The following is a 22,294-nucleotide window of genomic DNA, read 5'->3' as shown; positions in this document are numbered from 1 at the left end:
TTTAAAAGGTTTAGCTTATTTATTAGATATTTTATGCATTCGTTTAATCTAATTTGTATTTTTTTTTTTAATCTTATGTTCTATAATTCACTTACACCGTTTTTCTCTTTTCCACGGACCCCAGAAAACCCGGTGGCTTACAGAATATCACGCAAATGATAATAACTTTAAAAGGAACATAAAACAAACAAAATAATAAATTCCCACACAGAAGAAATTGTCGAATCTAGTTCTCCGAATAATGCGGTTACCTTTATATTGAGATCAGCGTTTTCGTTCAAATCTTTTTCAAGGAAACTTCAGCTCCTTAGTTTAATAATATAATAAAGGATTTAATGAAGTTATAATTAAACAGACAAATATTCATAATTTCATTATTATTATTATTTGCAATTCACATTAAATATGTCGAATCTGGTGTTCTGAATAAAAAAAGCGTTTCGATCACGGAAGTCACCGGATGTTTCTCTTCGCCACGCTGATGTTGAACCAACTGTCATTCTCAACTAAATTATTTTTCCGTTACATCCCCCCTTTTTCAATCCTACCCCACAGAAAACTCTTCAGCACCCGGTTTAGTAAGAATATGGAGAGATGTGTGGTGAGATGTGTGCCTTGCGAGGCCAACCTGACCATCTCGTTCAATCTGAACGGCAGCAATAAACAGATGCTGAGAGAGCAGACAGAGCCACTGGGCAAAGTCCTGGCTCGAATAGCCAACAGCATCATCAAGGGACAAAACAAAGCGAAAAAATCCAAACCAAACAAAGAAAAAAGCGAGACTCCAGAAGCGGAGAAACCAGAAATTAGCCTGCGCGTGAACGAAAAGCGCGTTCCCGAGGAGACCGTGAACGCGGATGCGTGGCAGAATGGAGCTGTGCTGCATGTTGGGGATTTTAAGTATAAAGTGGAACTGAATCCTCCAACATTCACTGTATCCGAGCTCCCAACATCTCTAATGGCTGGCTTTCCAGTGTGTCCCAGGCTGGAGATGGAGTTTGGATATCTGAGGGACTCTAAGTTCAAATGGTTCAAGGAAAGCTCTCCTAATGCACATATGAGTGGAGATCAAGACTGCTGGACGGAGGCTGGACATGAACGTGTGTTCACACCATCCAATCTGGACATTGGTTTGAGGGTGATGTTAAAATGCACACCTGGGAACGGACCCAGGTTTGGAGAAGATAAGGACCTGGTGTCTTTAGGCGTAGTAGAAGCCGGCCCAGGAACATGCACCTTTGATAACAGGCACATGTACACTCAGAAGGTCACTGATGAGTCTTCATTGAGGGTTGTGTCTTATAACATCCTAGCTGACATCTACGCTCAAACCGATCTTTCCAAAACGGTCTTGTACCCTTATTGTGCGCCGTACGCTTTAGAAATGGACTACAGGCAGAATCTGATCAAGAAGGAGCTGTCAGGGTACAACGCTGACATTGTTTGCCTCCAGGAGGTGGATAAAGGGGCTTTTGTAGATAGTTTATCTCCTGCGTTCGATGCGTTTGGGTTGGAAGGGGTTTTTAGGATCAAGGAAAGGCAGCATGAAGGTCTGGCCACGTATTTCAGGAGGTCTAAGTTGAAGTTGCTCCAGCAGTATGATATTATGCTGAGCAAGGCTTTGATGACAGATCCTCTTCACTGGGAGCTGCTGGAGAAGGTGTCCACTAATCCCAGCTTGAAGGAGAAGATCGAAAGCAGGTCAACGATGCTGCAGGTATTTCGCAGGAACTTAGTGGCTCTTTTTGACCTCCAGTTGTTCAAAAGGCCTCAAGACTTATCCAGTTGTTTTTGATTTACTAGATATTAATTGTACCCAATAAAATGTTTAAGGTTTGGCATAACTAACAAAAAGTAAATTTTATATATAAACATTACAATTTACATTTTTTCCAGGTCTAAAAATCACATTTTTAAAATTCAGCTACCTCATATCTAGGATTTTTAAGACTGGAAATCCTGTTTTTGTTAAAAAAACATTATTGAGAGTGAATTAAAATAGGAAATATATTGATTTTTGGTTTATTTTGATCCTTGTTTTATTTTACTTTAAATTATTTCAAGTCATTTATTTTAATTTTTGTACAGAACTTTTCTCTAATTATTTTTTATATTTTCTTGAATTAAAAAAAGAGATATATTTAGTTGTTTTGATTTATTTCTTGTTTTGTCCTACTTTAAATAATTTTAAATCATATCTTATTTAATGACATTTTTATTTCTTTATCTTAATCTTATTTTATCTATTTATTTTTACACAGCTTTTCGCAAATTATTTTTCTAATAAATATTTTTCTTGAATTAAAATATCTTGATTTTTAGTTTTTAATTTTTTTTATTCCTTGTTTTGTCTTTAAATCATATCTTTTTTATTGTAATGTAATTTTATATTTGTCTTAATCTTATTTTTATCATTTTTTTTACACAGCTTTTCGCTAATTATTTTTCTAGTATTTGTTTTTTCTTGAATCAAAATAAAAAAATATCTTAATTTATCTAAGTTTTGGCTTATTTCTATTGATGTCTTACTTTAAATAATTTATCTTTTAAATATCATTTTGTTTATTTTAATGTTTTTCATTCATCTTTATCTTTTTCATTTTTGGACTGTTTTTCTCTTCATTATTTTCTTGAATTAAAATATTTTTAGTTTTAGTTTTTTGGCTTATTTGAATCCTTGTTTTGTAATATTTTAAATCATCTTGCTTTGAGGACAAACCCAACAAGAATGCATCTCTACCCTCATTTCTCAGGTGACCATCTTGCAGTCGTTATGTGACCCGTCAAGGATATTATGTGTGGGAAACACACACCTGTACTGGCACCCTAAAGGTGAGAATCAGTGTGAATATATGACTTTTGCTTTACAGTTTCTGACAGTCAGCTGTGTGTTCAGGAGGAAACGTTCGACTGGTTCAGATTGCAGTGGCCCTCAAACACATGAAGCAGGTGGTGATGGAGAAGCATCCTGGAGCCGGCCTCATGTTCTTGGGTGATTTCAACAGCACGCCCTCCTCCGGTCTCTTCCAGCTCGTCTGTGAGGGATCCGTCCCGGAGAATCATGACGACTGGGCCTCCAGTGGGCCGGAGGAGCAGATCCAGGCGGGACTGATGAACCCGTTCCAGCTGGCCAGTGCTTGCGGGGTCCCAGCTTTCACCAACTACGTCGGAGGCTTCCAGGGGTGTCTGGACTATATTTTTGTGGAGCCGCATGTGCTGCAGGTGGAGCAGGTGATTCCTCTGCCCAGCCTTCAGGAGGTCACGACCTGCGTGGCCCTGCCGAGCGTCTCGCACCCGTCAGATCACATCGCGCTGGTGTGTGACCTCAAGTGGAAGTGAAACAATCACAAACGGTTTGTGTTTCATCAAAAGCAAAAAAAAATTGACAATTTTAGCTTTTTAATGATCACATTTCAGCATTGTATTTATATTTATCACATAGCTTCATTCTCACTTGTACAAATTAAATGAGTTATTGTGTGATACTTATCAAATGCCAGTATTGACACCTACTTGGAAATAATAAAAGATGCATTTACAATATGTGACTGTTTATAAATTCTTTGAATTTAAATTCATTCAGCATTTTGTGCTTCTAAACCAGAAGAATGAATGGAAATAACCAGTTTCCCGTTTAAGAAATAGTTAATCTAAGATGTAGATGAGTTTGTTTCTTCATCAGATTTGGAAAAATGTAACACTGCATCAGTGTCTCACCAGTGGATCCTCTGCAGTGAATGGGTGCCGTCAGAATGAGAGTCAGCTGATAAAAACATCACAATACACCAGTCTATCAGTTAACATCCTGAGAAGTGAAAAGCTGCATGCTTGAAACAAATCCATCATTAATGCATGTGAAATTTAAACCGTTGCTTCCAGCTAAAATGAGTACATAATCCATAAGAATTTATGGAGCTTCATCCAGTGAAAAAGTCCAAGTCTCTCACATCGAAATCCACCAACATATTTGTTCAGAACTGTTTTTACTTGTAAACGGTGCTTGGTTTCTGCATATTTCTCTCCTGATTCAGACAAGACAACTTTTTCACTGGAAGAAGAGTTATTATGGATTATGAACTCATTTTAGCTGGAAGCAATGGTTTAAATTTCAAATGCATTAATGGTTGGTTCATGCAGCTTCACAAGACATTAATTGCTGGACTGGAGTGGTGTGGATTATTGTGATGTTTTTATCAGCTGTTTGGACTCTCATTCTGACGGCACCCATTCACTGCAGAGCATCCATCCAGTACATTTTCATTTTTGGGTGAAATATTTCTTTAATAATAAATATGAATACCATCAGTTTTCAGCAATGTGCAACCTGTATATATATAACTCTTAAAATCTCAAAAAAGTGATTTGTGACCCTTTAAAGCATTAAATGAGTGAATTCTTTTCATGAGCCTTAGTTAATACACAGCCATACAAGTCATGCATTTCAGACTTTTATTTGCTTCACTCTTTATTCATAATGTTTTAATGCATTTTTAAAAAAGGGAACAGCTAGACGATTCCTAGCACCGGTCCATTTGAATATTTTCAAAAGCTGGGAATAAAAAGTTGATTATGTCTTGAACATTTGCACTGGTTTGGTCTCAACTGACATGCTAAATCAAAAGCGTATCAGGCGAGTGCATTCACATAGTAAAGCACAGCAAGTTTAAGGCAACTGTGATTACGTACATAAAAAGGCTGCTTATTTACAACACAAACACCAGACTAGTTCCCAAAATAAACTTGTGCATTTTAGAAGCATTAAAACTAATGCTTACATCAATGCATTGCCTGTCTCTTAAGTGTGCTACAATAAGAATAATCTTTTATTTATTAAATGCATGCTTCTCTGAGAACATTTCCCTGGATGTATGGCACGCAAACGCCTGGGAATAAGCTGTCTGGAATGAAAATAATTGAATAAATCAAGTTGAGGGAGCAAAAATAGAGCATTTTTATAAATACACAAAATTATCATTATTAACAAAATGCTTGATGTTTATGCTTACTGTAACAAGAACCCAGAAGTACTGCAAGAGCTTCTTAACAAATCTAGTATTTTTCATACTGTGGTCAGATCTACAGAAGACTATAAGGCTACACGCATCAAGTGGAATGAATCTGGGAGAAATGTCAGTCGAGGACAAAGGTGCAATGAATTAAAAAAGTAACAAAATGTTAAAATGCACTGCTTTAGATTGACATCAGCAGGTGGATTTTTGGTAACAATCAACTGAAAATGATACATGAACAGGTTCTGTGCCGCATCAACTCCGCTAATCATGTCCTTTGGAACAGCACACATCCTGCTTGAACAGGAAGTGCAGTTTAGCCTTTGGAGAGCTGCTCGGAAAGCCAGTCTAATCCCTCGTATAAACCCGTCCCTTGAGTCGCACAGGTCGCCTGGACATACCACTGATGAAAAGCACAATACAAACATTTTTACCAATAGATGGATACAGTATGCATTTAAGTGAATGAAAAAATAATATATTTTTAAATGTTTTGAAAGAAGTTTCTTCTGCTCAATAAAGCTTCATAAATTTAATAAAAAAACTGAAATATTGTTTAATATTATTACAACTTAAATTAACTCTTTACTATTTGAATATATAGTAAAATGTAATTTATTCCTGTGATCAAAGCTGAATTTTCAGCATCACTACTCTAGTCTTCAGTGTCACATGATCCTTCAGAAATCATTTTAATATGCTGATTTGCTGCTCAAGAAACATTTGTCGATTTATTATAAATGTTAAAAGTAATCAATTTACGTGGAAACTGAAATTCTACTAACTATTCACAAGAAAAGAAATGTATTTAATTCGGCAAGGACACATTAAATTGTTCAGAAGTGGAAGTAAAAACATTTATAATGTTACAAAAGATTTGTTTTAAATAAATGCTGTTCCATTGAACTTTCTATTCATCAAAAAATGTATCAGTTTCCCCCCAAAAAAACTACTAAGCATAATAATAACCATTATTATTAATTGAACACCAATAACAACTAATAATTGAGCCGTAAATCAGCATATCAGAATGAAGGGTCATGTGACACTGAAGACTGGAGTAATGATGCTGAAAATTCAGCTTTGATCACAGGAATAAATTACATTTTAGCATATATTCACATAGAAAACAGTTATTTTAAATTGTAATTATATTTCACAATATTGCTGTTTTTACTATATTTTTGATCAAATAAATGCAGCCTTGGTGAGCATAATGTTCCAAAACATTTTTAAAAAATTGTATTGATTCCAAATGTTTGACCAGTAATGCACATACTGACCAAAATATGATTAATTACTGATTAATATAATTAAGGTCTATGTACACATCTAGACTAGATCTAGGTATACATCCAAACCAATATTACTATATATATATATATATATATATATATATATATATATATATTTATTTTATTTTATTTTATTTATTTTATTTTATTTTTTTATTATTTTTTTAATGGAGCTCATCATTATGCATAACTATCATAATATTGCACATTAAGCATATGTGACCTAGGACGAGAAAACCAGTCTTAAGTGTCAATTTTTCGAAATTGAGATTTATACATCACCTTAAAGCTGAATAAATAAGCTTTCCATTGATGTATGGTTTGTTAGGATCGAACAATATTTGACTGAGATACAACTATTTGAAAATCTGGAATCTGAGGGTGCAAAAAAATCTAAATATTGAGAAAATCACCTTTAAAGTTGTCCAAATTAAGTTCTTAGCAATGCATATTACTAATCAAAAATTACGGTAAGAAAATTACAAAATATCTTCATGGAACATGATCTTTACTTAATATCCTAACGATTTTTGGCATAAAATAAAAATGGATAATTTTGACCCATACAATGTATTTTTGGCTATTGCTACAAATATACCCCAGCGACTTAAGACTGCTTTTGTGCTCCAGGGTCACATATAATAGCATTATAACTCACAGTTCTGCTCCTGAGTGCTTGCAGGCCGAGTTTGTCCGTCATCTCGCTGATGGGCATGGCGTTTGGTAGATCTTGTTTATTTGCAAAAACCAGTAGAACGGCGTCTCTCAGTTCATCCTCCTGAAGCTGTTGAAGACAGAATACGAGCAGATATTTATGGTGTTTTGAAACAGAACTACTTCTCATAGACAACTGTGCACAATAAAAGAAGCGTTTTGCTAGTATTAACTCATGTTTCCTCACCATCTTCTGAAGCTCTTCTGCTGCTTCCTGTGCTCGCTCACGATCGTTACTGTCCACGACAAAGATCAGACCCTGAAAAACAACACAACACACATTCAGAGTGAAAATGACTTTCAGTCAAAAAAAAAGAAGTTCTATTCTTAAAGACTTCCATGACTTCTGCAGGTTTTTGGAAGGTAAATTTAAATAAAGCTTTAAGACAAAAACTTTACTAGACTGTGAAACAACTTCAGTATTTTTGTCTTGATTTTCAGTGCAAATGTCTAAAGATTCTTCAACCAAAATACACTGAAAAGCAAAATTATGCAAGTCTTGTTTTCGGTTTAACTAATCAAAATTTATGATTAAAACAAGAACAAATATCTGCCAATGGAGTCAATCAAATACACTTAACTCAGAGGAAAAACAAGTTTTCAATTCAGATATTTGTTCTTGTTTTAAGCATAAACTCAATTTTGTTTAATTTCCAAGAAAACAAGATTTCATATCTTCATTTTGCATCTCAAGTAGGCCTATCTTGATTGAAGAAAGTTTCGATATTTGTATTGGAAAACAAGTCTAACATAGGATTTTTTTCTGTGTATGCAGCATTTTTAATACCACGATTTAAGACATTTTTTTAGGAATAATTGCATCTATCCTGCTTCCTTACCACACTTATTATAAATATAACACTTAAAACATTTGAGTCTTAATTTTATGACCTATTTAATTTCACAGCATGCAAACTATAATATCTGTTGCACAGAATAATGTTTTTAGGCTTTTTTCCCCCATTTTTACTATCATGACAAGTTTTTCAAATGCTACTAAAGTACTATCACTCAAATTTCTTATTTTATGTCACTCTCGGTGAGTTTCTACGACCTCAAGATCATCTGTAAACATGTCTTTTGCAATCCTTTAGAAATGATCCACTCATAACCATTCAGGAAATAAAGAGCAAGCAAAAGTTAGATATTCTCTTACGAGCTTATTGATAAAAAAATTCAGCAAAGAAAAAGAGAACTACACGGACAGAAGAGAAACTGTTCTGTTCTCTAAATCAAACTCTAGTAAAGGCTGTTCCAGTTCAACTTAATCCTAACAGTAACACCAACATCCTCATACAAAGCACATCAACGGCACCCAGCCAAACTATAACTACACACCCGTAGTTGTTTTTCTAGCAGCTCACAAGGCTGGACGATCAAACTCAATCAGTATGGCCATGGCAGAATGAGCATTTCATCCTGCTGGAATGCTGCGACTCCATTGTTGTTTGACTATCTTAGTCCTGCTGTGATGTGATGCATCTGTTTACCTGGGTATTCTGGAAGTAGTGTCTCCAAAGAGGCCTGATCTTATCCTGACCACCCACATCCCACACGGTGAAGCAAATGTTCTTGTATTCCACCGTCTCGACGTTAAAACCTAAAGGAAGCACACAGGGTTGGGTGCGATACCATTTAAAAGATGCAGATCTTTGCAGTTGTTCACATCAAGATGAGATTCATGTAATAAATCATTCACAAAACCTGTCAAGTGCACGTACAGGTTAAGAAAATAAAAAAAAAAATGCTTCTTTTTCTTTATGCAAAATACATTTTTGAAGGTAAATAGTTGATTTTAAACTAAAACATGACCTATATATGCGTTTGTGAGAATATCTGTCCATTAAAAATATACTTACTATAACCTAAAACCATAGAATATATGAATATTGTATTTTTAAGCATACATTTTCTCTTCGCTGAGATGCATATGATCTGTTATCTATGTGAGTCCACTTCTGCCACAGGTTAAAAAAAAAAGTAATAGCAACTGCAATTTTTTCTCGCAATTCTGTCTTTTTCTCAGAATTGCAAGGATATGAAGTCAGATTTGCAAGACATGTCTTGCAAATCTGACTTCATATCCTTGCAATATCATATCCTTGAAAAAAGCCAGAATTCTGGAACCATAAAATATAATATCTCACAAAAAAAAAAAAAAAATTATATATTTATTTATTTAGATTTTTTTAGTGAGATATTATATTTTATGTTTCCAGAATTCTGGCATTTTCCCCTCAAGTTTAAGTTTATATTTCGCAATTCTAACTTCTATCCTCAGAAGTCTGTTATATCTCACAATTCTGTTTTTGTTTCCGTCAATAAAAAATATAATTGCGACTTCTTGTCTCACAATTCTGACATTTTTCTCACAATTATGACTTTTTTCTCCTCAGAATTTTGCGTTTGCAACTCTGTTTGTGCCACAGAATAAAAAATAAAAAATGCATTTATATCTCACAATTCTTTATATCTTCACAATTCAAAAGACAGCATTGTGAGACAAAATGTCATAATTAATGTTTTTTAGCCCATAGCAGAAACAATTTTCCACAGTTATCTTATATTACTTACCTATAGTTGGAATTGTTGTGACTATTTCTCCCAGTTTGAGTTTGTAGAGGATTGTGGTTTTCCCTGCTGCATCCAGACCAACTGAAGAAGAACAGGAATCAAATCAAGTCAAACACACTGGAAAACTTTAGTTTGCATATATAACTTCCTATTTCTTGGGAAACAACAAAGAAACCGATTTGTCAACATCTATAGCTCACTAGAGCATTCATACATGACTTGTATAGAAAGAGCTTTAAAAACATAGCCATTTATCAAAGCTAACTCGCGAAAACAAACACCGTCCAACTCACCCATGAGAATTCTCATCTGCTTTTTCCCAAACAAGCGAGAAAAGATGCTTGAAATGGTCAAACCCATGTTAAAAAACGGCTCAAAAAACAAGAAAGGGTGTAAAAGTCAAACTTCTTCGAGGAGTTAAACCGCCGCTAGCGCTTTAGCACAGCAGCTTTCAGCGCTTCAGATCAACCTCCGGTAAATATCAACCTGCTCAAACTCCAGCTCACATCAGCAGAGTCACAATAACTCTTTCTTCTCTTTTCTTTCCCTCTTTCTTCTCTCTGTCCAGTTGAAAGTGTGTTTTGAGCGCTTCTGGACTGTTTCTGGACCACGACTTCTGCTCCAACGCGGTCGAAATGACGTCAGCGGTGCCACATCACGAAACATGATGCAGAGAGCTTCACAAACATCGCGTTTCTTCATTATTTACCTACAAGTGTGAGCTTTTCAGCTCAAAATGTTCATACAGACTGAAACGTAAACATATACGCAATATATGTATGTAAAAAAAATATTGCATATGGTTTTGTACTTTATTCTGTTTTTCTTTTCTTCTTTTTCTGAACATTATTACATTTTTTAAATTATATAAAAAACATTATGCCTATACAAAAATAAAATTAGTATTAATTTTGAAGTTCTGTTTCAGTGATGTTTTATTTTTATTAATTTTTTTTCATTAAAATGATTTTATTTATATAACCGTATCATAAGGCCTCAGGTTGCACTGGTTGTGAAAACATAACATTTTGTAAATTTCTCAAAAAATGTAATCCATTTTTCAAATATGATTAGTTATTGAAAATGAAATATAAAAGTACTACAGTATAATAAATATATATTTTTAAATAAATGCATAAATTATTGGAGTTATTTGCTAACACAGATTAATATTTTTGGAGCTCCAATTCTGTTTTTTTATTAATTTATAGTATCTATCTATCTATCTATCTATCTATCTATCTATCTATCTATCTATCTATCTATCTATCTATCTATCTATCTATCTATCTATCTATCTATCTATCTATCTATCTATCTATCTATCTATCATTCTATTGTTCTATCTATCATTCTATCTATCTATCTATCTATCTATCTATCTATCTATCTTCTATCTATCTATCTATCTATCTATCTGTCTATCTATCTATCTATCTATCTATCTATCTATCTATCTATCTATCTATCTATCTATCTATCTATCTATCTATCTATCGTTCTATCTATCATTATATCTATCTATCTATCTATCTATCTATCGACCTTCCAGCGTGTCCTCAGCGTTCAGCTCAAAAGCCAGCATCTCTGATGGTATGGCGGTGCATAAGTGCATATGGTATGGGCAGCTTGCATGTTTTGGAAGGCACTATGAATGCTGAGAGGTATATAAAGGTTTTAGAGCAACATATGCTCCCCTCCAGATGACGTCTATTTCAGGGAAGGCCTTGTGTATTTCAGCAGGACAATGCAAATCCACATACTGCAGCTATTACAACAGCATGGCTTTGTAGTAGAAGAGTCCTGCTTATCTATCTATCTATCTATCTATCTATCTATCTATCTATCTATCTATCTATCTATCTATCTATCTATCTATCTATCTATCTATCTATCTATCTATCTATCTATCTATCTATCTATCTATTCTATCTATCTATCTATCTATCTATCTATCTATCTATCTATCTATCTATCTATCGTTCTATCTATCTATCTATCTATCGTTCTATCTTTCTATCTATCGTTCTATTGTTCTATCTATCATTCTATCTATCTATCTATCTATCTATCTATCTATCTATCTATCTATCGTTCTATCGTTCTATCTATCATTCTATCTATGTATCGTTCTATCCATGTATCTATCTATCTTGATCAATAATATGACTGTTTACCTACTTTGTTATTAATCATAATTGTGCAAAACATACTCTATTTCTCATTCATTTTTCTATTCTGTAATATTTATTTATTAAATGAAACATAAGCGCACTAATGTAAATAAATATGCATCATTTATTGGAGATATTTGAAAGGCACAGACACATATATTTCAGGCAGACATCAGTTTGTTCTTTCAAATACAACAAAACACATTAAAATAAGTCAAACGTGACATATAACAGCATCTCTTTTACAGAGGTAAATTATCAGTACATTGAATACAGTACTGTAGATAAATAAAATAATAAAATAATAGTACACGGTACAGCAGTAGTGCATAATTTATAAATTAATGTACAATCTAGTGAGTTTAAAAAGGCACATAATGAAGGCAAACATGTACATCAGAACCAAAAATAGGCCGAAAATGATTTCAAAATGTCTTGATAGTGGTAAATTAACAATACAGAATGTACTGTACTTCAATTATATATACTGTAATAATATCCCATAAATATCTCAATACAAAAAAATAAAGTTGGAGACATAATATATAGACTATACATTCAGTTCTGATTAAGTGTGTTTTCTTCAAGTAAGTGTTTCATCGTTTGGACAGTTGATCCGAGAGCCAATCCAGTCCTTCATATAAACCTGATCCTTGAACCGCACATGTGGCCTGAACAAACCACTGAGAGAGAGACAAACACAGGTTTATTTCACTGAAACACACTGACATCACACATCACATGTTAAACAGAGAGTGTGTGTGTGTGTGTGTGTGTGTGTGTGTCTCACCTGTCTTCCTCTCAGTGCGTGTAAACCCAGTCTGTCTGTCAGCTCGTGGACCGGCATGGCTTTGGGTAAATCCTGCTTGTTAGCAAGAACTAACAGAACCGCGTCTCTCATCTCGTCCTCCGCCAGCATCGCGTTTAGTTCCTCTGCTGCCGTTTCAATCCGGTCATGATCACTGCTGTCCACCACAAAGATCAGGCCCTGAATCACACAAACACACATTTTGTTCACTCCATTAAAATGGCATTTTCAAACATGCAAAATCATACTGCATACAGTCGTGTTTGTGTAAAACTCTTACCTCAGTGTATTGATAATAATATTTCCAAAGACCTCTGATTTTGGTCTGACCACCAACATCCCACACAGTGAAGGAGATGTTGTTATATTCAACTGTTTCAACATTAAAACCTAAAGAGAAAATTGATAATATTCACTAAAAACAGACAATGAATCCATATAAGGCATGATCTAACAACAACTAAAAGCTTCTTACCAATTGTTGGAATAGTTGTGACAACTTCACCAAGTTTGAATTTGTAGAGGACTGTTGTTTTCCCTGCTGCATCCAGACCAACTTGGAGAAGAAATATTTACATTTATTCCACAATGAAAATATTCATGGGCTATATCAGATTATTCATATGCTAATTTTGCTTTGCGGTCATTACAGTTATTTAAGCATATAATAACAATTTAAGCACATAATAACAATAAAGTGGCATGAACAGTAGCCAAGCTATTCAAAGTTTTGGTGAAAAAAAAATAATAATAATAATTTGCTCACCCATAAGCAACCTAATCTGCTTTTTTGGAAAGAGACGAGAGAAAATCTGTGAGAAGTAGTTGCCCATGTCAGAAGACAAACGCCTGGAGTAAGAGGCTCAGTCAGAGTGGTTATGCTGTGTGTTCAGTGTGTGTGTTTATATAGGCTTTTTACTTTCGGTTTGATTGACAGCTCAACACCGCCAATCTCACAGCAGACGCGCTCCGTTTCTCTCGCGGCAAATCCAACGCGTTCGATATGACGTCACCTACTGTATCACGTGTCCAAACAAACTTTTTTTACAGTTTGAAGTTGGAAGTCTTTGATTTCATTTGAATTACATTTAGCTAATGCGAGCAGGGAGTACATAAACCGTAAAAATGCTTTGTTAAAAAAATAAACAAATACCTAGCAGCTGTGGTTGCCAGACTAAAACACTGTGATAATGCTACAAGAGTTTTGGTGGGGGTGAGTGTGTCATAAAAATATGTTAATATTCCAACCTATTTGAGGAATTATACTTTTTACTGTAATGTGTCCCTAAAATAACACATCGGATGCAATGGATGACCATGTGATGACTTAGTTCATTATAATGGCCATAAACAACAATAACATATGAACCAGTTTCACAGCAAACAAGAGCAATCAGGGTAACACATATGACAATAAAATAATACTAACATTAAATTACTCATAGCGACAATTAGATATCGTTGTAGTCTTAAAATATTTTACCATAATATTTTCCATAAATTATAGGCTGTTTTACTTTTAAAAAGCATTTGTAGGCCTATCGTATTTTACAGTACAATTACATGTAATGACTTTTATAATATAATTGTTGTCATACGCCTGTATACTTACAGTTTTTATTAACATGTTTTACTTTTGAAGATGGCATCAGCTAAAACTTCAGCTGAATGATAAATTAATAGTTAGTATTTTTCAAAAATGTCATTCATTCTGCAAATACGATTAGTTATTGAAAGTGAAACATAAACGTAGGCTACTACATTTTTTTTTGTATAAATTCATCACTTATTGGATCTATTTTTATTCATAAATTATAAAAAACATAACATTATGAGCATGTTTACAATCTGATTCAGCAATTCTGTTGTTATTTATTTATGCATGCATTAAATATAGATACATCTAACATCAATCTATTATAACTGTGCAAAACATTTTCTATTTATCATGCATTTTTCTTTTCTGTAATATATATACCGGTATATGTATTCTTAAATGAGACATAAGAATACTAATGTTTGAAAATAAATACATCATTTATTGGAGATATTTGAATAGGTAGGACACACACACACACACATATATGTATATATTTTCCAGGCAGACATCAGCTTATTGTTTCAAAGTCCAGACACAACAAAACACATATTAAAATAAGTCTTTCAAAGCTTTCAACGTTTTTTCTTCCTTTGAAAAAATGAACTAAACCTGTTCAGAATTAACATCACAATAAATATACAGTTTTGATTTAATATTAATAAATCAAAATGCTTTTGATATAATAAACAGCTGGAGGCTGTTACATTCAATTACAGTATTTAGTTCGGAAGCATCAGGCCAAAAAAACCCAAAAAATAAAGTTCCAGCATTATGGTTGTTTGGACAGTTGATCCGAGAGCCAATCCAGTCCTTCATATAAACCTGATCCTTGAACCGCACATGTGGCCTGAACAAACCACTGAGAGAGAGACAAACACAGGTTTATTTCACTGAAACACACTGACATCACACATCACATGTTAAACAGAGAGTGTGTGTGTGTGTGTCTCACCTGTCTTCCTCTCAGTGCGTGTAAACCCAGTCTGTCTGTCAGCTCGTGGACCGGCATGGCTTTGGGTAAATCCTGCTTGTTAGCAAGAACTAACAGAACCGCGTCTCTCATCTCGTCCTCCGCCAGCATCGCGTTTAGTTCCTCTGCTGCCGTTTCAATCCGGTCACGATCACTGCTGTCCACCACAAAGATCAGGCCCTGAATCACACAAAATGCCTCTTTAAGACAAGTGTTGCAAATAAAACCACACTCAGGCAGATATTTAAAACATTGTTACCTTGGTGTTATGATAGTAATGTCTCCAGAGGCCTCGGAGTAAATTCTGACCACCAACATCCCAAACCGTGAAGGAGATGTTTTTATATTCAACCGTCTCCACGTTAAAACCTACAGAAGTCAGAATAATGAGCAAATCGACATGGCATGATAAATTTATCATGATTTCGATAAATTGTGAATTGCTTTGAGTTTCTTACCAATTGTTGGAATAGTTGAGACAACTTCACCGAGTTTGAGTTTGTAGAGGACTGTTGTCTTCCCTGCTGCATCCAGACCAACTTGGAGAAGAAATATTTACATTTATTCCACGATGAACATACAAGATACATAATTGAAATATCTTCTTAAGTTCAGTTAGGCCTAATTAATATGCACAGTAATAGGCCTATTCAATTAATACTAAGATAAATAAATATATTTTAATATATTTGGGTTTTTAAAACATCTTGAGAGAGAAAAAACAAACATTTACTCACCCATAAGCAACCTCATTTCTTTCTTCTTTACGAGACGCGAGAATAGGTTGGAGAAGAAGATGCCCATGTTTTGATACAGCAAGATAAAAAACAACAACTTTGCTTTATTTAGTGACAATTAATGCTTACTGTTAAAGGCTCAGATTAGTAATGGTGTGTGTTCAGTGTGTGTTTATATAGGCTTTTCTACTTTCGGTTTGATTGACAGCTCAATACCGCCACTCTCAGTTTTTCTCGCGGCAAATCCAGCGCGTTCGATATGACGTCACCCACTGTATCACGTGTTCAAACAAACCTGTTACAGTTTAAGTTTTAAATGAAGTTTATTACTTGTCTTGTTACAATCTAACGCTTAAAATCTCTTGGCTGAATAAATCGAGGATCAATGTGTTTTTTAGGCTCAAAAGTTTGATTTCACTTTATATACTACTGCTGAAGATTTTTCTTTTACTACAAACAAATGTTGTTAATTATTTTAAATGATAGATTTTTTATTCATTTATTTTAGTGGTGGAAATGTGATTCTGTGGTGGAAATGTCACTCATAATATACACATAAATGATATTTTCTATATTGTCTCATATGTCACCTAAAGCGCTTAACTTGTACAGCCTTTTTGACATCAAAACTAATAACGCTTATTTATTTGACTTAGATTTGGACACGTGATACAGTAGGTGACGTCATATCGAACGCGTTGGATTTGCCGCGAGAGAAACGGAGCGCGTCTGCTGTGAGAGTGGCGGTGTTGAGCTGTCAATCAAACCGAAAGTAAAAAAATACCCTATATAAGCCCGCACACAATCACAGCTTCATCACACAAACAACTCGAGCCTCATCCTCCAGCTTCAATACAGCAGACTTTTACCTGTACTTTGTTTTGTTTTGTTTTAACAATGGGCGTCTTCTTCTCTAACCTTTTCTCGCGTCTCTTCGAGAAAAAAGAGATGAGGTTGCTTATGGGTGAGTACCTACATGTTTTTACTTTACTGATATTATTTGTTTCTTATTCAGTTTTTGAGAAAATAGCTCTAGTGTAAATAAAATAAAATAGCTCTAGTGCAAATAGATGCATATTATAGGCCTTGTACATGTTAATTGTGGAATAAATGTGACCCTGGACCACAAAACTAGTCTTAAGTGTCAATTTTTCGAAATTGAGATTTATACATCAACTGAAAGCTGAATAAATAAGCTTTCCATTGATGTATGGTTTGTTATGAACGGACAATATTTGGCTGAGATACAACTATTTGAAAATCTGGAATCTGAGGGAGCAAAAAAATCTAAATATTGAGAAAATCGCCTTTAAAGTTGTCCAAATGAATTCTTAGCAATGCATATTACTAATCAAAAACGATGTTTTGATATATTTACAGTAGTAAATTTTCAAAATATCTTCATGGAATATGATCTTTACTTAATATCCTAATGATTTTTGGCATAAAAGAAAAATCTATAATTTTGACCCATGCAATGTATTTTTGGTAGTGCTGGGCAACGATTAATCGAGATTAATCGCATCCAAAATAAAAGTTTTTGTTTATATAATATATCTGTGTGTACTGTGTATATTTATTATGTGTATATAAAGACACACACATACAGTATATATTTTGAAAAGATTTACATGTATTTACATGTATATATTTATTAATATAATTTATATGATATATAAATATATTTAATATATAATCATAACACATTTTTCTTAAATATATACATACATGGGTGTGTATTCATATATACATAATAAATACACACAATACACACACATATATTATGTACACAAAAACTTTTATTTTGGATGCGATTAATCGCGATTAATCGTTGCCCAGCACTAATTTTTGGCTATTGCTACAAATATACCCCAGCGACTTAAGACTGGTTTTGTGCTCCAGGGTCACAAATGTAAATATTTTTTCTCCAAGTTGGTCTGGATGCAGCAGGGAAGACGACAGTCCTCTACAAACTCAAACTCGGTGAAGTTGTCACAACTATTCCAACTCTAGGTAAGAAACTTAAGATCACACAAATATGTAGAAATATTTAAAGGGATAGTTCACCCAAAAATGAACATTCTGTCATTTACTCACCCTCAAGTTGTTCCAAACCTGTATGAAGTTTTTTTTTTGTTCTATTGAACATAAAATAAGATCTTTTGAAGAATGATGTTGGTAACCAAACAGTTGGCGGTAGCCATTGACTTCCATAGTATGGAAAAATACTTTGGAGGTCAATGGCTACCGTCAACTGCAGCCAAACTGAAGTACTTCAAAATATAGACTGCTTGAATAGTGTCTGATTGATTCTCTCTAGGTTTTAACGTTGAGACAGTTGACTATAAAAACATCTCCTTCACCGTTTGGGACGTCGGCGGTCAGGACACCATCAGACGCCTCTGGAGACATTATTATCAGAACACTAAGGTATGATTTGTCACAAAATTATGTGTTCAGTATTTATTATTTTAACATTTCAATTCTAATCAGCTACTTTTATGAACTGAGTGTAAGTGTGCGTGTTTGTGTGATTCAGGGCCTGATCTTTGTGGTGGACAGCAGTGATCGTGACCGGATTGAAACGGCAGCAGAGGAACTAAACGCGATGCTGGCGGAGGACGAGATGAGAGACGCGGTTCTGTTAGTTCTTGCTAACAAGCAGGATTTACCCAAAGCCATGCCGGTCCACGAGCTGACAGACAGACTGGGTTTACACGCACTGAGAGGAAGACAGGTGAGACACACACACACACACACACACACACACTCTCTGTTTAACATGTGATGTGTGATGTCAGTGTGTTTCAGTGAAATAAACCTGTGTTTGTCTCTCTCTCAGTGGTTTGTTCAGGCCACATGTGCGGTTCAAGGATCAGGTTTATATGAAGGACTGGATTGGCTCTCGGATCAACTGTCCAAACGATAAAACACTTCAGCGTTCAAAGTACTTGAAGAAAGGACACTAAATCAGAACTGAATGTATATATCATCTCCAACTTTATTTTGAAATATTTATGGAATATTCTTCTACATCTTCATATATAATTCTATCTTAATACTAATAATATATATATATATGTATGTATGTATGTATGTATGTATATAAAAATTTTTGGTCTGTTTTTGGTTCTAATGTACATGTCTGACTACAATATGTCTTTCAAATAAATTTTGTACTTAATTACAATATAATTAAATTATTATTTATTTCATGTTTTATTTATGTTTATTAATATTATGCATCAAATAATTTAAATTTAATGAATGTTTCATAGAAAATGACCAATTTACAGTAAGTTTTACTGTGTGAACAATGATCATTGTACAATTTTTCTAATCTAAATCCAAACATTTATGCAAATTTTCTTCAATTTTTGTGCAAAATGGTTCAAGCGCGAGTTTTTAAAAAGATGACAACAGAATATTTGCCCCTTAAATTGATTTACAGGTGCATTTTTTACCTTTTATAGAGGCAAAGTTTTTCTAGCCTTATTAATTGTATGTCATCCTTTATGTCATATTCTTAACATTCCATTAAGTGTATTTTTAATATAATAAAGCAATAAATGATGGCAAAATGAAGTAATGCTTGTAGATTTTAAACTAAAATTGCCAGTAGCTGGCGGCAAGTCACTGTCTTAATGAACGAAGCGTCGCGTCATTCATTCATTCAGTAACGAAGCAAATGACTGTAGATATGAATGGGTTATTAATCGCTGACTCTCCGAATCGTTTAAAGCTGCAGATTCCTTCACTAACGAAACACAGCTGTTTCTTGGAGATGCACACCAGTTCTGTTTCGGATTTCTCTGTAAAATATAACAATATTGACAATATTGTTTCATTTCAACAGTTTCATTTTTTCATGACAACAGTAAAATTTAGAATTAATATTTTATCAATTTTGGCTTATTTTTGGGTACTAATGTACATGTCTGCTTACAAATACCTTAAATACATTGTGTGTTTATTTACAAAATAATTAAATTATTAAAATTATTAAAATATACCTACAATAATAAGAAAATAATTACAATTGTTTTACTGTGGTAACAATTTTTCAGTGTACAACCAAACATTTATTACAAAAATAATATAATTTTGAGTGTAGAAATCACTCAAAATTATATTTTTTTGTAATAAATAATATAAATAAATTATATAATTTATGACACAAATAATATAATTTTGAGTGATTTCTACACTAGAATATTAAAATTAAATAGATACTAGAATGAAGAGGCAATGGAACAGAAACAGATTTATGCCCAACACAGCTCCATTATTGACATTTATTTACACCTGGAAAAAAAAAAAAACTTGTTCTTCATGATGGTAACAGAACAATGAAATACATTCTATTGAAAAGCTACTGTGTGGAATATGGTTAGAGGGGAAAAACATTAGTGGTTAATGGTTTGATAGAAAAATATTGTTTATGCTGAAACATCTAACTGTGGTTCGGTGTACATGGTTATTTGGTTTACAAAAATCTTACTTTTCCATTTATATCATTCTATAATAATCACCACAGCAACAAATAAAACATCCTGTACAGTAACTACCGATATAAATGAGCAGATCAAAAATACAGATGTTAGAAAATATCCATCAGTATAACAAACAGGCATCGTGTCAAAAGCTATTCGTTATTTGTGTATTAGAATATACCTCTATAAAATTCAATCATGTTAAAATAGGTTGTTCTTCAAATATAAAACACCAAAGGTTGCCCAACAACCAGTGTTCACAGGTTTGCACCATGTGCATGATAGAAACTACATCCGTAAGGCGTCCCATGATTCTCTGCTGTGACAAAACAGAACCAGCATCCTATATAATAAAGCATTCATATGGATTAGATAGCGTGACGGTCTTTGGTCGTTCACCGGTTTGTCTTTCAAGCTCAAGGCACCAACAGAAAGGTTGCATTTCCATCTTTAAATATCCAACATGCATTTCCTTCATGGAATATGACCAGCTGTGAAGCACAAGCTATGAAATGTGTTTTATAAGCCATGGTTATGCACATTTTGAATAGAAACACCTAGAATACAGTCTTCTGTTGCTCAACACATCCGACAGATAAAGTGCAACAAGCTCTTTCTCAAGGTCAAACAATCATTTAAAATGCATTTTATCCCGTCACGTGACATTAAAGCATTGCAAAACCACACAATTGGTCCTAAAAGATATGCAAAATCATTCAAATCAAACTAATCAGAAAACGAAAGGCACGAGAAACTGCAAAAAAAAACATTTTCACCTCTATAGCTCAAGCGTGTGTATTTGAAGACTATATTGTGTGCAAGTATACAGTACAGTATCATTTTCTGAATGACGATGTGTATACGATATTGGAATCGAAGGAAGACCACAATCAATGCATCGGCACTGATGATAAAATAACTACACTAGTTGTTTCAGGTCAGGTCAGTGGAAAAGACGATGGTTATTTTCCCTTTTGTGGTTAGTCAGTTTATGAGTTAAAATAAAAATAAATACATATATAAAACTGCACTGGTCTTTGCTGGGTTTGCCTTCATTATGAGAGTTAATTACTGCCAGACACCTGCAATAATGTGCTTATTGAGCTCGTAAAGTTGAAATATATTCACACTAGTGTCTCTTCATCATCAGTTATAGGTTAGTAGTATCGGTCTCTGTAAAACAGACCCGTTATTGCAATATTACATCAGTGAACATGATTCAAAACATGGCTGACAAAAACATTTCCAGGGAATACTTCGCCCCCAAAATATAATTGAAAAGATATTGCATAAATAAAAGCCCATTTTGAGAGCCGTTATGATTTTAAGGATTTGACATTTTCTTATTCTCTGTATCCATGATAATTCATTGCATTATAACTTGCTTTAAAAAGAAAAAAAAAAACGAAATATTTACCAATTGAATACTTCTTATTCTCATTATCCATGACAGTTCTCATTACTGCATCGTAACTTGATTTAAAAAAAGGCAAAACAATTATTGAAATAATATTTCACAATTTAATACTTCAATATATGTCATTCTGTAATACGTCAAAATGAGATTTGTTGCATTATAGTAATGATAACTTGGAAAATGTGTTTAATTATCATGCAAATACCACAATGTAAAAAAAATGCAATTTTAATTAAATTTTAATACAATGAAAAAAATAATTAATTGAAAACTCTGGTAAATTTTTGTGATTAATTACCATGAAAATATACAATTTCATAACTATAATGAAACAATGCAACAAATTCCATTTTGACAGAATTTACATTGTGAAGTATTAAATTGTTAAATATTATTTTAGTAATTGTGCTGGGTTTTTTTTTTTTTTACATTAAATTATGTAATAATGAGAATTATCATAATTATTATATATACACACTGTGTATATCACACACACGCATATA

General features: G+C 33.6%; 5 protein-coding genes across 6 annotated transcripts; 2 read left to right on the top strand and 3 right to left on the bottom strand.

The window, feature by feature from the left end:
* Window positions 1-423: 423 nt before the first annotated feature.
* pde12 (phosphodiesterase 12) lies at window positions 424-3,543 on the top strand. Its single transcript, XM_058790923.1, has 3 exons — window positions 424-1,717; window positions 2,754-2,832; window positions 2,897-3,543. The coding sequence occupies exons 1-3, from the start codon at window positions 461-463 to the stop codon at window positions 3,337-3,339; spliced, it is 1,779 nt and encodes a 592-aa protein (XP_058646906.1). The 5' UTR covers window positions 424-460; the 3' UTR covers window positions 3,340-3,543.
* Window positions 3,544-4,417: 874 nt separating this feature from the next.
* Window positions 4,418-10,270, bottom strand: LOC131549100 (ADP-ribosylation factor 4-like). Its single transcript, XM_058790925.1, has 6 exons — window positions 9,886-10,270; window positions 9,593-9,673; window positions 8,509-8,618; window positions 7,206-7,277; window positions 6,963-7,088; window positions 4,418-5,412 (listed from the first exon to the last, which is right to left on the bottom strand). Exons 1-6 carry the CDS (start codon window positions 9,950-9,952, stop codon window positions 5,326-5,328), a joined length of 543 nt encoding a protein of 180 aa, XP_058646908.1. The 5' UTR covers window positions 9,953-10,270; the 3' UTR covers window positions 4,418-5,325.
* Window positions 10,271-11,911: 1,641 nt separating this feature from the next.
* Window positions 11,912-13,544, bottom strand: LOC131549101 (ADP-ribosylation factor 5-like). 2 transcript variants are annotated; one of them, XM_058790927.1, is made up of 6 exons: window positions 13,494-13,520; window positions 13,341-13,356; window positions 13,050-13,130; window positions 12,855-12,964; window positions 12,557-12,754; window positions 11,912-12,449 (listed from the first exon to the last, which is right to left on the bottom strand). In XM_058790927.1, the coding sequence occupies exons 2-6, from the start codon at window positions 13,342-13,344 to the stop codon at window positions 12,363-12,365; spliced, it is 480 nt and encodes a 159-aa protein (XP_058646910.1). In that variant the 5' UTR covers window positions 13,345-13,356; window positions 13,494-13,520; the 3' UTR covers window positions 11,912-12,362. The 2 variants fall into 2 exon arrangements, with proteins under 2 accessions (XP_058646910.1, XP_058646909.1); XM_058790926.1 differs by having other exon boundaries at window positions 13,341-13,544.
* A 1,055-nt stretch (window positions 13,545-14,599) lies between these two features.
* LOC131549318 (ADP-ribosylation factor 4-like) lies at window positions 14,600-16,113 on the bottom strand. Its single transcript, XM_058791382.1, has 5 exons — window positions 15,882-16,113; window positions 15,603-15,683; window positions 15,404-15,513; window positions 15,127-15,324; window positions 14,600-15,033 (listed from the first exon to the last, which is right to left on the bottom strand). Exons 1-5 carry the CDS (start codon window positions 15,946-15,948, stop codon window positions 14,944-14,946), a joined length of 546 nt encoding a protein of 181 aa, XP_058647365.1. The 5' UTR covers window positions 15,949-16,113; the 3' UTR covers window positions 14,600-14,943.
* Window positions 16,114-16,608: 495 nt separating this feature from the next.
* On the top strand, window positions 16,609-18,906 carry LOC131549310 (ADP-ribosylation factor 4-like). Its single transcript, XM_058791369.1, has 5 exons — window positions 16,609-16,845; window positions 17,814-17,894; window positions 18,202-18,311; window positions 18,421-18,618; window positions 18,724-18,906. The coding sequence occupies exons 1-5, from the start codon at window positions 16,779-16,781 to the stop codon at window positions 18,808-18,810; spliced, it is 543 nt and encodes a 180-aa protein (XP_058647352.1). The 5' UTR covers window positions 16,609-16,778; the 3' UTR covers window positions 18,811-18,906.
* The last annotated feature ends 3,388 nt before the right edge of the window (window positions 18,907-22,294 follow it).

Source organism: Onychostoma macrolepis, chromosome 11, assembly GCF_012432095.1.
Source record: "Onychostoma macrolepis isolate SWU-2019 chromosome 11, ASM1243209v1, whole genome shotgun sequence".
Classification (NCBI taxonomy): Eukaryota; Metazoa; Chordata; class Actinopteri; order Cypriniformes; family Cyprinidae; genus Onychostoma; species Onychostoma macrolepis.
Note: the sequence above shows the minus strand (reverse complement) of the source record. Positions and strands in the feature narration are given on the sequence as shown.